Source organism: Oncorhynchus keta, chromosome 4, assembly GCF_023373465.1.
Source record: "Oncorhynchus keta strain PuntledgeMale-10-30-2019 chromosome 4, Oket_V2, whole genome shotgun sequence".
Taxonomy (NCBI): Eukaryota; Metazoa; Chordata; class Actinopteri; order Salmoniformes; family Salmonidae; genus Oncorhynchus; species Oncorhynchus keta.
The window spans coordinates 44,344,434-44,358,038 of NC_068424.1; the positions used below are offsets into that span (position 1 = coordinate 44,344,434).

General features: G+C 46.8%; 1 protein-coding gene across 5 annotated transcripts in view; it reads left to right on the forward strand.

The window, feature by feature from the left end:
* The window catches only part of LOC118375194 (mitogen-activated protein kinase kinase kinase kinase 4-like), a 61,348-nt gene that overhangs the window by 40,830 nt on the left and 6,913 nt on the right, over positions 1-13,605 (forward strand). For 2 of the 5 annotated variants that reach the window (XM_052507102.1, XM_052507117.1), the window contains 8 exons: positions 731-821; positions 1,781-1,975; positions 2,660-2,783; positions 3,143-3,310; positions 4,334-4,477; positions 4,696-4,830; positions 6,544-6,644; positions 10,590-10,739. In XM_052507102.1, coding sequence (XP_052363062.1) covers positions 731-821; positions 1,781-1,975; positions 2,660-2,783; positions 3,143-3,310; positions 4,334-4,477; positions 4,696-4,830; positions 6,544-6,644; positions 10,590-10,739 — 1,108 coding nt within the window. The remainder of the gene's footprint in view (positions 1-730; positions 822-1,780; positions 1,976-2,659; positions 2,784-3,142; positions 3,311-4,333; positions 4,478-4,695; positions 4,831-6,543; positions 6,645-10,589; positions 10,740-13,605) is intronic. The other 3 variants (XM_052507108.1, XM_052507113.1, XM_052507119.1) reach the window with 3 other exon arrangements.

Sequence of the window (13,605 nt, forward strand, 5' to 3'; positions counted from 1 at the left end):
CAAAACTCAGTTCTCATATGCAAAGCCTATAGAAATGTTTCACAACATGGGCTTATAGGAACACGTATTTAATTCCATGCATCAACCAGCTATGAGGAGCTGGCTCTCGCTGCGCAACAGGTGATCCCATTCCGCTCAAACTCTAAATGCCCGGGCCCTGATGAAGTGTTTGATTTTTGATTGCATTGATGTCAGTTTAATTAGAGGGACAATAGAGGCAATAGGAAGTTTGCTAGGCTATTATTGACCATCAGTGGCATCAGAGCGCAGATTTGGAGAAGCCTAGTTACCGTGACTCGACAATCACATGGAATTTGACTGCGGTTATGACTCGTGACTGCCGGTGTGGCGGTAATACGGTCACCGCAACAGCCCTAGGTTCACCTTGATTGATCGATTTATTTATTTATACTTATACAGCCAAAAACAAGCAGTATACAGTATAGCCTCACCAGTGCTCACTGACTACCATATTACTAGGGCAGCAGGCAGCCTAGCGGTTAAGAGCGTTGGGAGGGTAAAAGCAAGGTTGCTTATTCAAATCCCTGAGCCGACTAGTTGTCAAATCTGTCTGTGCCGTTGAGCAAGGCACTTAACCCTAATTGCTCCTGTAAATCGCTCTGGATAAGACTGTCTGCTGAATGAATAAAATGTACTAAGGTTGAGTCAAATTTTGTTAAACGTTGCATGAGCCTCCTCTCTCTGACTGCTGTTGTATGTGTTTCTCCAGGTCTCCATTGAGTAATGGGAAGGGCAAGTTCTTCCGAGGAGCCCCCGATGGGATTGTCCTGCAGCCCCATCATAATCTCAACCAGACCACGGTATACATACACACCCTTCTGTCTACACACACCCACACATCCATACAGTACTACCTCTAGGACATTTTGTGTAAAAGTGCACTCACTTATTAGCTTTGAGAGCTTTCTCACTTGTAACGGATATTTATTCTACACTTGATGAAAACTCATAGCAAATCATTTTCAAACTCTTAACATTGAACGGGATGATGTTCCATGCTTTCAATCGATATTTTAGTCAGATAACAGATGGTGGTGTCCATTGTCTTCAGGTTCATACCACAGTCAGCTTCATTAAATCGGTCTAATAGGTTGCTTAACATGGCTTCCCTGAACTGCTGATTTGGAAATTGGGTCATAGTCAGAGTTCAGGCTTGTTGTAACAGTGCAGATGCTGTGTGAAATCTCGTTACTTACTCACACAGGCAGCAGCATGAATTGACCCAAATGGTACCCTACTCCCTGGCTTATAAAGTTCACTATTTTTGACCAGAGCCATATAGACCCTGGTCAAAACTAGTGTACGATATAGGGAATAGGGAGCCACTTGAGCTCAGCCGTGTCCCCGGTCCTGCGTGAGTCATTTGCATGACAAACACTAGAGGGCACTTTGTGCATACTAACTAAAACATGGAGCGGAGCAGAGGAGAGCCCATTGATGCCGTTCTCCCACAGGCCCCTCAGAGCCTCCTCCTCCACCTCCAGTGATGAATGCAATGCCACTTGGCACGGTGTAAGCAGGGCCTGATATCCTTGTTTCACTCACCCACTTAAAAAAAAAACAGTCATTGGAGACTTAGTGTCATGAAAACCTAAACAATGCCTTCCTGCCATAAGACAGCGTTAGCATTGGCGTGTGTGTAGATGCCGCTGCCTGTTCCTCCACACAGTGTTGTTGTGACGCAGGGAATACAGAGTGACAGAAGGGCAGTATTAACGAGGGATTATGACGCTGTTCTGCTGTGTGTCTCTTCTCTAAGCAGAGCAGCGTGGCATCAGGCCTTAAGAGTGGCCAGCCACTACACAGGCCCATGGCTGTAGGATCAGAATGCAATGAGAATTACCTTCTCCCTGATCTTCTGCAGAAGAGCCCGGCCCATGAGCCCCTGGGGCAGCACGTAGTGCATGACGTCATCTTCCCCCAGTCTCCGAGCGGACGAGGACCGCACTTTGATGTGAGTTCTCTAGAGGTCATAAAATGTTTAAAGGCCCAGCGCAGTCACAATTCTGTTTTTCCTTTGTTTTGTACAACAGCTGAAGAAACTAACACTGTAAAACTGTGAAAAAAAATGTATCAGTGTTATTTCCTAATAGTTGCTGCTTGAAAATACAATCTACATAGGACATTCTAATCAGCCTTTTTTCATGGCCTGTTTGCATGTGCGCGATTTCGGTTTACCTGGTAGCATCACCAGACGGTACATTGGTTAATAGACCAATAACAAAGAGAGTTCCAAACCTCTCTGCCAATAACAGTTAGTTTTATATTTTCATCTCCCCACTGAAGACCACCCAGACAGTCCTAGCAAAATTCTTGCTTGAGAATTTGTTCTTGCTAAAAACCTATTTTTGTCCATTTTAATGGACAACTATTACAGTAATATGCATAATTGTTACCTTTGTGCCTTTAAGAATATGGGCCTTTAAGAGTAATACTTCATAGAGTGCAGTGGTTGGATCACTGAATTTGTATTTGATGTGAGTTTATCTTTCTCCACTAGGGGGAGATGAAGTAGCAGTTTTAGACTTGCACTCCCCCTTCCATCTCAAGATTGATATCAAGCCTACTGGAAGTCTTTGATTTATTGTTGTTGATGTTGTTTCATTTATATGAATTATGATTTTGGATGCCTTTGCAGAAGCCTGTAAACAGTCCTCCAGGGAAAAGCATCTCGTCCTCCTCCTCCTCCTCCTTCACTCCCTTCATTGACCCCAGGCTGCTGCAGATCTCTCCCCCTCAGAGCCCAGTGGGCTACAGTCCCAGTGAGTGCCAACATATACACACACACACACACACACACACACACACACACACTATGCTACAAAGGAAATGCCCCATAGACATTTGAGCACTGCAGTAAATCACTGCATACTAGGGTGGTCTCTAAACAGCATGCTTTGATCTATAAAAAGGACTATATTATCATAAATCTCATTCAATGTATGTTTATATGTTTATATATGTATTGTAAAATAAGAGGGGACAGAGGGGAGGGATTCTCTCACATATGTTTTTTCTCTTGTACATGTTTACAGTAATTAGCATAAGATCAGATGCCTGACATCAAAAATTACGTCCCATGGTTGTGAATACGAGTATCGGTTGTGCTTTTCCCCTCCAGCGAGTGGCAAGCCGCTCGCTAATCAGGAGCCAATCAGGAGAGAGGGGCACAGGAAGGGCTCCGTGGTTAACGTGAACCCCACCAACATCAGACCCCAGAGCGACACCCCCGAGATCCGCAAGTACAAGAAGAAGTTCAACACCGAGATCCTCTGTGCTGGACTGTGGGGTACGCAACAGTTCAACACTCGACCCCTAGCCCTTATCCCCTAGAAAGGCACCTATATAATAACATTGAGATTAACACCCAATCTGATCCTAACCCCCATCCCCTAGACACTTACTGTGTTGATCTGAAAGGATTGGATATGTATTACTGTGATATGGTAGTAGCTCTACCTTACAATACTGTCTAGAGCAGTAGTTCCCAACCTTTTTTGAACCGTGGCACACCCCACACCAAAAATGTCCCTATTAATGTATTTAGTGGTAATGACCTCCATCATCTATTTCCATGTGTAGCAAGTGAAGTGGAAGATTTCTAAACAATGCAAAATGGAATAGAAATTAAGGAATAAAGTTGGCTAAATGAAAAAGAGTAGGCTACAATGATCAACCAACAGGTAGCCTGTTGTTTCATATGAATGGCGTTGTAGACGAGGACTCGAGGCAAAATAGCCTCAATTAACCTTGCTACTGTAGCTAGCTAGCTTCTTTCAAAAGGATTTGATGCAGTCAAAATAGGAACTACCAGATGGTATGATAGATAACCTATGGCAGCAACAAGTTTGTCTAATTAGCATGAGTCGGTTTGGCTACATTCTCTCACTCTCTCTCTCTCCCTCCCTCCATACCACACACATAGACTGTCACATACACCGGACTCTGCTCTTCTCTTGCGCCTCCCCCACCATTCTGCTTAAAAAAGCAGAGCGCAAAGCACCGTCTCTCTTTCGCTCTCTCTCTCTGTCTCGCTCTCTGTCGCGCTCTCTCTCTCTCTCTCTCTCTCTCTCTCTCTCTCTCTCTCTCTCTCTCTCTCTCTCTCTCTCTCTCTCTCGAGTCACTCAAGCAAGTTTCCATTGAAGTTTCTAGATAAATAAAAATGTAAACGTGTATTTAGACTATCCGGATATCCGAAAAATGTTCATAATGTTTTTCGAAATAGTGAAATCATTTAAAATGCCCATCCCTAGTTTGTTGCTGAGGCTTGTGATGTTGAGGCCTAACGCAGGGGCATGGTGTGTTTGTCCAGGTGTGAACCTGCTGGTGGGGACAGAGAATGGTCTGTGGCTGCTGGACAGGAGCGGTCAGGGGAAGGTCTACTCTCTGATCAGCAGGAGACGCTTCCAACAGATGGACGTTCTGGAGGGACTCAATGTGCTCATCACCATCTCAGGTAATTGCACTAGTTACAGTAGTGCCACACACAAGTATATACAGTACATCTGTCACACACACAGATAAACATACACACACACACACAGATAAACATACACACACACACACACACACACACACACACACAAATAGTCAGTCTTGGAATGTTTTTTTGCACCTACTTTTGCAGCCAATTCTCTAGTCCTCTAAACCCCATTACTTTCTCCTCTCTGTCAGGTAAGAAGAACAAGCTGAGGTTGTACTACCTGTCGTGGCTACGGAACAAGATCCTACGGAACGACCCAGAGGTGGAGAAAAGGCAGGGCTGGACCTCAGTAGGAGACCTGGAAGGATGTGTGCACTACAAAGTTGGTGAGTATACATTACCTGGCCTTAGATCATGAATGTGTTACGAAACCAATACCTAGCTTACGGATATTGTTGCACTCGCTTCGTCTAGGCGGCGTAGGCCTAGTTACATGGTCTGTAACCTGAATGAATGTGTGCATTTATATGAGAAATCAGCATATGCACCTAGGTGTTGAATGTACATGTGCCCAGGGAGACAGCAACCTTGCCTTGGTCCAGGGCCAGCTCTGTCTCTCTTGACCTCTTAGTCGGCCTGTCCAAGCGGATTCTCATTTGTTCAGATGGTGACGAAACATAAATATGTCCAAACTAAAGACTCAAAAACAAACGGAAGGCCTCATGGCTTCCAAACAAAAAAACAGCAGGCTCACTGCTTGTAAGATGGGACACTGACTGACTGAACCTGATGTGCTTGTCAAGCCTTGGCTCAGCAACTAGACGCGGTTGCTGACACCTGGGGGATGGAGGGTGGAAGTATCTATGTCCTAACACTAACCCCCCCCCATATCATAACAATAGCGCCACGACTGATGTGTTGGGATCAATCTTTCATTGTATTGCATGACAGGCCTATATGAGTGATGTTAAAAAAATGTAGACATATCACTGCTTTACCAAAGGTTTTTGTGTTTGTTGTATTTTATTTTTTATTTTTTATTTCACCTTTATTTAACCAGGTAGGCTGGTTGAGAACAAGTTCTCATTCACAACTGCGACCTGGCCAAGATAAAGCATAGCAGTGTGAACAGACAACAACACAGAGTTACACATGGAGTAAACGATAAACAAGTCAATAACACAGTAGAAAAAAAGAAAGAAAGAGTCTATATACATTGTGTGCAAAAGGCATGAGGAGGTAGGCAAATAATTACAATTTTGCAAATTAACACTGGAGTGATAAATGATCAGATGGTCATGTGCAGGTAGAGATACTGGTGTGCAAAACAGCAGAAAATTAAAATAAATACAAACAGTATGAGGATGAGGTAGGTAAATTGGGTGGGCTATTTAACGATGGACTATGTACAGCTGCAGTGATCGGCTGCAGCGAAAGCAATGTGTATAATACAAGCAAACAACTATTTCAAGATGATTTGATCTATTCTCTGAGTATCTGACTCCATTGGAGCACAATAGGTCAATGTGTGAGATTGTGGGTGCATGTGAACTGGGTGTGAGGGAGTGATTGTGTGTCACGGTGTAGTGCTAGTGCTGAGCTCAGGAGATGTGAGCCTCTCTTTCCTGTGACTCTTCCTGAGGTTAGTGAGAGTGTTGACAGAGTGAGGACAGCTCAGGGACTCCAACCAAGGAAGGATGTGATGTCATAGTGAAGCACTGTCCTTCCCAGTCCTTCCCAGCTCTCCCCTCTGTATTGTTTATCATAGTCAGAGGCATGCTGCTATTGCCTCAGTGAAAGGCAATTGGCTTCCTGCCTTTCAAATCTTAGTTTACACAAGAGTTTCGTCCTAAATGGCACCATATTCCTTACATTGGCCTTGGTCAAAAGTAGTGCACTAAATATGGAATAGGTCGCAATTTGGGGCACAACCAAAAACCTCTTTGTTGAGATTGTCTAGTGATCATTAGTTCAAGACCACTGACACGTAAGTATTACAGACTGATGTAGTGAAAGCCTTTATCTTGTTCTGTTTCCATTATGAGAGAAATCGCTAATCCTAATTGAAATCCCTGTTTTTTTGTTACATGTCATTTCAGTTCGATATGAGAAGATTAAGTTCCTGGTGATTGCCTTGAAGAATGCTGTGGAGGTGTATGCATGGGCTCCCAAGCCTTACCACAAGTTTATGGCTTTCAAGGTGAGAGTCACATCAAATATGTATGGAGGAAAATAATCACATCCACATGAAGTGGAGTGGTCGGAATATGATATTATTAATGGTGCATCACTGCAAGACTACTTTCCACTACCATGGTGCTTAGCAATGGAACAGCAAGAGGAACTGTCCATCCCTTCCTTCAGGCTCTGCTCAAACCCAACACCTCAACCCAAGGACTCCCACACCTACGGGAGGGCAGCTCCCGCTCAGCCTAGTCCAAGCTCTTCTCTGTCCTGGCACGCCAATGGTGGAAACAGCTTCCCCCTTACTAAAATGTAAAAATGTCAAATGTCAACACTACCTTCCACTTGTCTTCTTCTCTATGGCGATGTCCTTTCATTGTAGCCTGGGTGCCACTCCTTATGGAATTGTCACGACCATGTTTGGCTTGGAGTAGGCATAAGCACAAACGGATCTGGGACCGGGATACTTTCGTTGTGAATCTAGAATGCTCTAATGATAGACAAAGAGAATATGTAATGCTATTAAGGTCACCTTGACAACACTGTCCTAGTTCTGAACTCTCCTCAGTGGCTTGCCCTACTTCTTACACATCTTTCTAGAATGAACTGTTTTAATTATTTCTACTCACTGCACAGAAACCATGAAAGATATGAAATATACTAAACTTGGTGGTCACCATGGGTTAGCTCCTAGTGTTAGCTCCTGGGTGTACAAAACATTAGGAACACCTGCTCTTTCGATGACACAGGTTAATCCACGTGAACGCTATGATCCCTTAAGTCCACTCTAATCACGGTAGATGAAGGGGAGGAGACAGTTTAAAGAAGGATTGAGACCATTGAGACAGGGATTGTGTATGTGTGCCATTCAGATGGTGAATGGGCAAGACAAAATATTGAAATATGGCTTTGAATGGGGTATGGTAGTACATTTAACATTACATTTAAGTCATTTAGCAGACGCTCTTATCCAGAGCGACTTACAAATTGGTGCATTCACCTTATGACATCCAGTGGAACAGCCACTTTACAATAGTGCATCTAAATCTTTTAAGGGGGGTGAGAAGGATTACTTTATCCTATCCTAGGTATTCCTTAAAGAGGTGGGGTTTCAGGTGTCTCCGGAAGGTGGTGATTGACTCCGCTGAGGGAGTGTGTTCCACCATTGGGGAGCCAGAGCAGCGAACAGTTTTGACTGGGCTGAGCGGGAACTGTACTTCCTCAGTGGTAGGGAGGCGAGCAGGCCAGAGGTGGATGAACGCAGTGCCCTTGTTTGGGTGTAGGGCCTGATCAGAGCCTGGAGGTACTGAGGTGCCGTTCCCCTCACAGCTCCGTAGGCAAGCACCATGGTCTTGTAGCGGATGCGAGCTTCAACTGGAAGCCAGTGGAGAGAGCGGAGGAGCGGGGTGACGTGAGAGAACTTGGGAAGGTTGAACACCAGACGGGCTGCGGCGTTCTGGATGAGTTGTAGGGGTTTAATGGCACAGGCAGGGAGCCCAGCCAACAGCGAGTTGCAGTAATCCAGACGGGAGATGACAAGTGCCTGGATTAGGACCTGCGCCGCTTCCTGTGTGAGGCAGGGTCGTACTCTGCGGATGTTGTAGAGCATGAACCTACAGGAACGGGCCACCGCCTTGATGTTAGTTGAGAACGACAGGGTGTTGTCCAGGATCACGCCAAGGTTCTTAGCGCTCTGGGAGGAGGACACAATGGAGTTGTCAACCGTGATGGCGAGATCATGGAAAGGGCAGTCCTTCCCCGGGAGGAAGAGCAGCTCCGTCTTGCCGAGGTTCAGCTTGGTGGTGATCCGTCATCCACACTGATATGTCTGCCAGACATGCAGAGATGCGATTCGCCACCTGGTCATCAGAAGGGGAAAAGAGAAGATTAATTGTGTGTCGTCTGCATAGCATTGATAGGAGAGACCATGTGAGGTTATGACAGAGCCAAGTGACTTGGTGTATAGCGAGAATAGGAGAGGGCCTAGAACAGAGCCCTGGGGACACCAGTGGTGAGAGCGCGTGGTGAGGAGACAGATTCTCGCCACGCCACCTGGTAGGAGCGACCTGTCAGGTAGGACGCAATCCAAGCGTGGGCCGCGCCGGAGATGCCCAACTCGGAGAGGGTGGAGAGGAGGATCTGATGGTTCACAGTATCGAAGGCAGCCGATAGGTCTAGAAGGATGAGAGCAGAGGAGAGAGAGTTAGCTTTAGCAGTGCGGAGCGTCTCCGTGATACAGAGAAGAGCAGTCTCAGTTGAATGACTAGTCTTGAAACCTGACTGATTTGGATCAAGAAGGTCATTCTGAGAGAGATAGCGGGAGAGCTGGCCAAGGACGGCACGTTCAAGAGTTTTGGAGAGAAAAGAAAGAAGGGATACTGGTCTGTAGTTGTTGACATCGGAGGGATCGAGTGTAGGTTTTCTCAGAAGGGGTGCAACTCTCGCTCTCTTGAAGACGGAAGGGACGTAGCCAGCGGTCAGGGATGAGTTGATGAGCGAGGTGAGGTAAGGGAGAAGGTCTCCGGAAATGGTCTGGAGAAGAGAGGAGGGGATAGGGTCGAGCGGGCAGGTTGTTGGGCGGCCGGCCGTCACAAGACGCGAGATTTCATCTGGAGAGAGAGGGGAGAAAGAGGTCAGAGCAAAGGGTAGGGCAGTGTGAGCAGAACCAGCGGTGTCGTTTGACTTAGCAACGAGGATCGGATGTCGTCGACCTTCTTTTCAAAATGGTTGACGAAGTCATCTGCAGAGAGGGAGGGGGGGGGGAGGGGGAGGAGGATTCAGGAGGGAGGAGAAGGTGGCAAAGAGCTTCCTAGGGTTAGAGGCAGATGCTTGGAATTTAGAGTGGTAGAAAGTGGCTTTAGCAGCAGAGACAGAGGAGGAAAATGTAGAGAGGAGGGAGCGAAAGCATGCCAGGTCCGCAGGGAGGCGAGTTTTCCTCCATTTCCGCTCGGCTGCCCGGAGCCCTGTTCTGTGAGCTCGCAATGAGTCGTCGAGCCACGGAGCGGGAGTGGAGGACCGAGCCGGCCTGGAAGATAGGGGACATAGAGAGTCAAAGGATGCAGAAAGGGAGGAGAGGAGGGTTGAGGAGGCAGAATCAGGAGATAGGTTGGAGAAGGTTTGAGCAGAGGGAAGAGATGATAGGATGGAAGAGGAGAGAGTAGCGGGGGAGAGAGAGCGAAGGTTGGGACGGCGCGATACCATCCGAGTAGGGGCAGTGTGGGAAGTGTTGGATGAGAGCGAGAGGAAAAGGATACAAGGTAGTGGTCGGAGACTTGGAGGGGAGTTGCAATGAGGTTAGTGGAAGAACAGCATCTAGTAAAGATGAGGTCGAGCATATTGCCTGCCTTGTGAGTAGGGGGGGAAGGTGAGAGGGTGAGGTCAAAAGAGGAAAGGAGTGGAAAGAAGGAGGCAGAGAGGAATGAGTCAAAGGTAGACGTGGGGAGGTTAAAGTCGCCCAGAACTGTGAGAGGTGAGCCGTCCTCAGGAAAGGAGCTTATCAAGACATCAAGCTCATTGATGAACTCTCCGAGGGGACCTGTAGTAGGTGTCGAAAGCGTGAAAAACCCAGCGTTGCAATTCGTGACACAATCAAAACGGTGCGCACCGTTTTGATTGTGTCACGAATTGCAACGCTGGGTTTTTCGCGCTCAACAGTTTTCTGTTTGAATCAAGAATGGTCCACCACTCAAAGGACATCCAGCCAACTTGACACAACTGTGGGAAGCATTGGCATCAACATGGGCCAACATCCCTGTGGTACGCTTTCGACACCTTGTAGAGTCCATGCCCCAACGAATTGAGGATGTTTTGAGGGCAAAAGTTCCTAATGTTTTGTACACTCAGTGTATGTCTTCACCAGGAAGAACTATTGGCTCTAGTTATACTGTATACTATAAATATAGTTATACTGTATACTCTTCCAAAGTCATTTCTAATGTCTGTCCTTGTTGTGTGTATCCAGTCGTTCGGCTCGCTCCCCCAGAGGCCTCTGTCTGTGGACCTGACGGTGGAGGATGGACAAAGACTCAAGGTCATCTACGGTTCCCTGTCGGGCTTCCACGCCATCGACGTGGACTCGGGGACGCCCTACGACCTCTACTTGCCAACGCACGTGAGTCCTCCACCCCCAACTCAACCTCAACCCCAGCCTCCTCTAAACTCTCCCACCCCCCCTCCACCCTCTCCCCACCCCAGCCTTCTTTCTCCCTCTCGGGGCCATGCAGCCTGGGTCTTTGGGTCTCTGCCAGACCTCCAGCCTACAGTTTCTGTGTCTCTATTCTATAGCAGATAAGCAGCTCTTCTCCTCTGCACCCACGCCACTCAGCGTGATCTTTTGTTCTGACTCAGAGTTGACGTGGGTAGAAGCTGTTTGCCACCACAGCCAGTTGACTAATGCGGTTGATACAGTATAATATCGACAGGATGGGTTTGTGTTTAAGCCAGGCCTGCTACTGTCAGTATCTGACCTTGTGGCACTTGTCTTTGGAGCGGCAGGCAGCCTGGCGGTTAACAGCGTTGGGCCAGTAACCGAAAGTCGCTCTGGATAGGAGCGTCTGCTAAATGACTAAAAAGTCAAATGCAAATGGATTTCTCGAAAAGCCCCTCGTAGAAATTCTGCTCTTTCACGGTATAAGCTCAAACATCACTTACCTCAGAGCAAAGGAGATACAGTGCATTTAGGGAGCTTTTCCTCTCGGGAGCAAACAGATTTACTGAAATATAACTCAAGCTTCACTCCAGTAATCTACCGCGGTCACAACAGTTGTCTGAAGTTACAGGGAGGTCGGTTATCAGTTAATCTCAGTGGTAGCTGTGTTTGGATGACTACCAGGAAGTGAATGAGGCTGAGAATGACTGAGTAGCCAGCTGAACCAAGTGATGGCTATTGTGTTAGTTAGAACTTCTAACCCCTCTATGAGGCTCAAGATGTAGCAGGGTGGAATAATGCAGATGTGCAGATTGTTACACTCTTAGTCACTGTGGACAGGGGAGCTGAGGCAGCCTCTACTCTTACTGATGATAATCCCACACACCCACACAATTCTGCAGAGCTGCTGGGAGCTGAGAGCCAGAGCAGAGGAAGAATACATTCTCAGAAGGAAATGAGCTCTATTACACACTCACAATACACACTCTCATACACATACACTTGCACACTCACTTTTGTGCGTACATCTACACAAATATAGACTTGTACACACACGCACACACACTGTACCCCCTCCCAGTGCTGTGCCCTCAGAGGTGTGCTGTGGCTCTATCCCACTTCTCCCACTGTGCTGGCCCACATAGCTATCATTGGCTGCTTCTCTTTGGCCCCAGTCTCCAGCCATGTGTGCTACTTTTCACCAGATAGATAGCTCTAAAAATACCTTGGCAGCGCCGGCAAACCATGTGCCTGCTAAAGTGACCTGTTATTCTCCCATTTTTTCTCATAACAGTGATATATTTAGAGAGCACTACCACACACTCGATAACACTGGTGCCTTAGTCTCTTACACTGCAGCGGAAGAGAAGGGTCCTTCTCTTTTACCCGATCACTCGCTCTCACATTCACTCTCGTATTCACTCACTCTCACTGACACTCACTGGTCCGCTCATTCTTTCCTTCACACACACACACAACTTTTCTCCCACGTACGTTCTCCCTGCTGGCTGCGGTTGATGATGAGATGATAAGGATACCGAGGCAGCGGATTAAGATAGCGCTGCGTCTGTGGATGCCAGTGTTGATGCTGAGGATTGTGGTGGCACAGCCACAGTGGCATGAGGACAGCGGGTGGCAGCTGGGGGGACAGGCTCTCGGCCGGGCAAGTATGGGGATCCTGTGGTGACTAACACTGGTCCTGTGGTAACTTACACAGGTCCTGTGGTGACTCACACTGGTCCTGTGGTAACTTACACAGGTCCTGTGGTGACTTACACTGGTCCTGTGGTAACTTACACAGGTCCTGTGGTGACTTACACTGATCCTGTGGTAACTTACACAGGTCCTGTGGTGACTTACACTGATCCTGTGGTAACTTACACAGGTCCTGTGGTGACTTACACTGGTCCTGTGGTGACTGTGACTTACTGTACATAGAAGCTTTTGGGGTTGTTTGAGGTGTTGGTTTGTTTGGGGATTTGGGGTTTGAGGTTATACCTGCTGTTTAAGCTACTAGTCTAAGCCAGTACGTGGACTCGCTTATAGCAGCTCTTATGTAGAAGGACTTTGTTATAATCTTCTTATACGAAGGGGTCTTTTGGGGGTTATTGTAGATCTCGTGTGGTCTTAGAAACGTTGTGTATGTGTGAATGTTGCATCCTCATAGAGATAACAGAGACTAAAAGACAGTCTCATTGTTTGAATGTTGGCTATTATGCAAGTGCTTATGAGGGACCTGGGGGGGGTCAGAAGTGGCTCCCTCCTCCGCCTCGCTGCCACTTATTCAACCCAAGATGCTGTTCAGTGGTTATATTCATAGGTTGCACCTCCGTCACTCGGTCGCATCATGCCATTGTTATGAACGTTCTCAAGCCGCCCTCTATCAGCGGCGCCATAATAGTGCCCTAAAAGTGATGATAAGCCCAAGTCATTCTGGACAGAGGCTAAATTACACTATAGTGCCTGGCAATACGATGACATTGCTAAAGTAGTCAAATATTTATTAGGAAACAACAGCATTATCATGTCATCAAATGTACTTTAGACAGATCGCAATATTGTCATTCGATAGCAAAGCAATGCTAATGTTAGCTTGCTAAAATCCAGTGGCCTCCCCTCAATCTTAGCTAGCTAGCTAACGTTATACTGCATCTAAAGTCAACATGGTGACATCAAAATTATGACAAATGGTTTTCCTACCAATTATTTGCCTGCTGTTGAATGTCATTGTATTTCCAAGCCACTTTAATGCACTTTTGATGAAATCTTCATCAGCGCTCATTGACGAAGCATTGAGTAGTATCAGGCATCAGTCCAAAACGAACGTTCA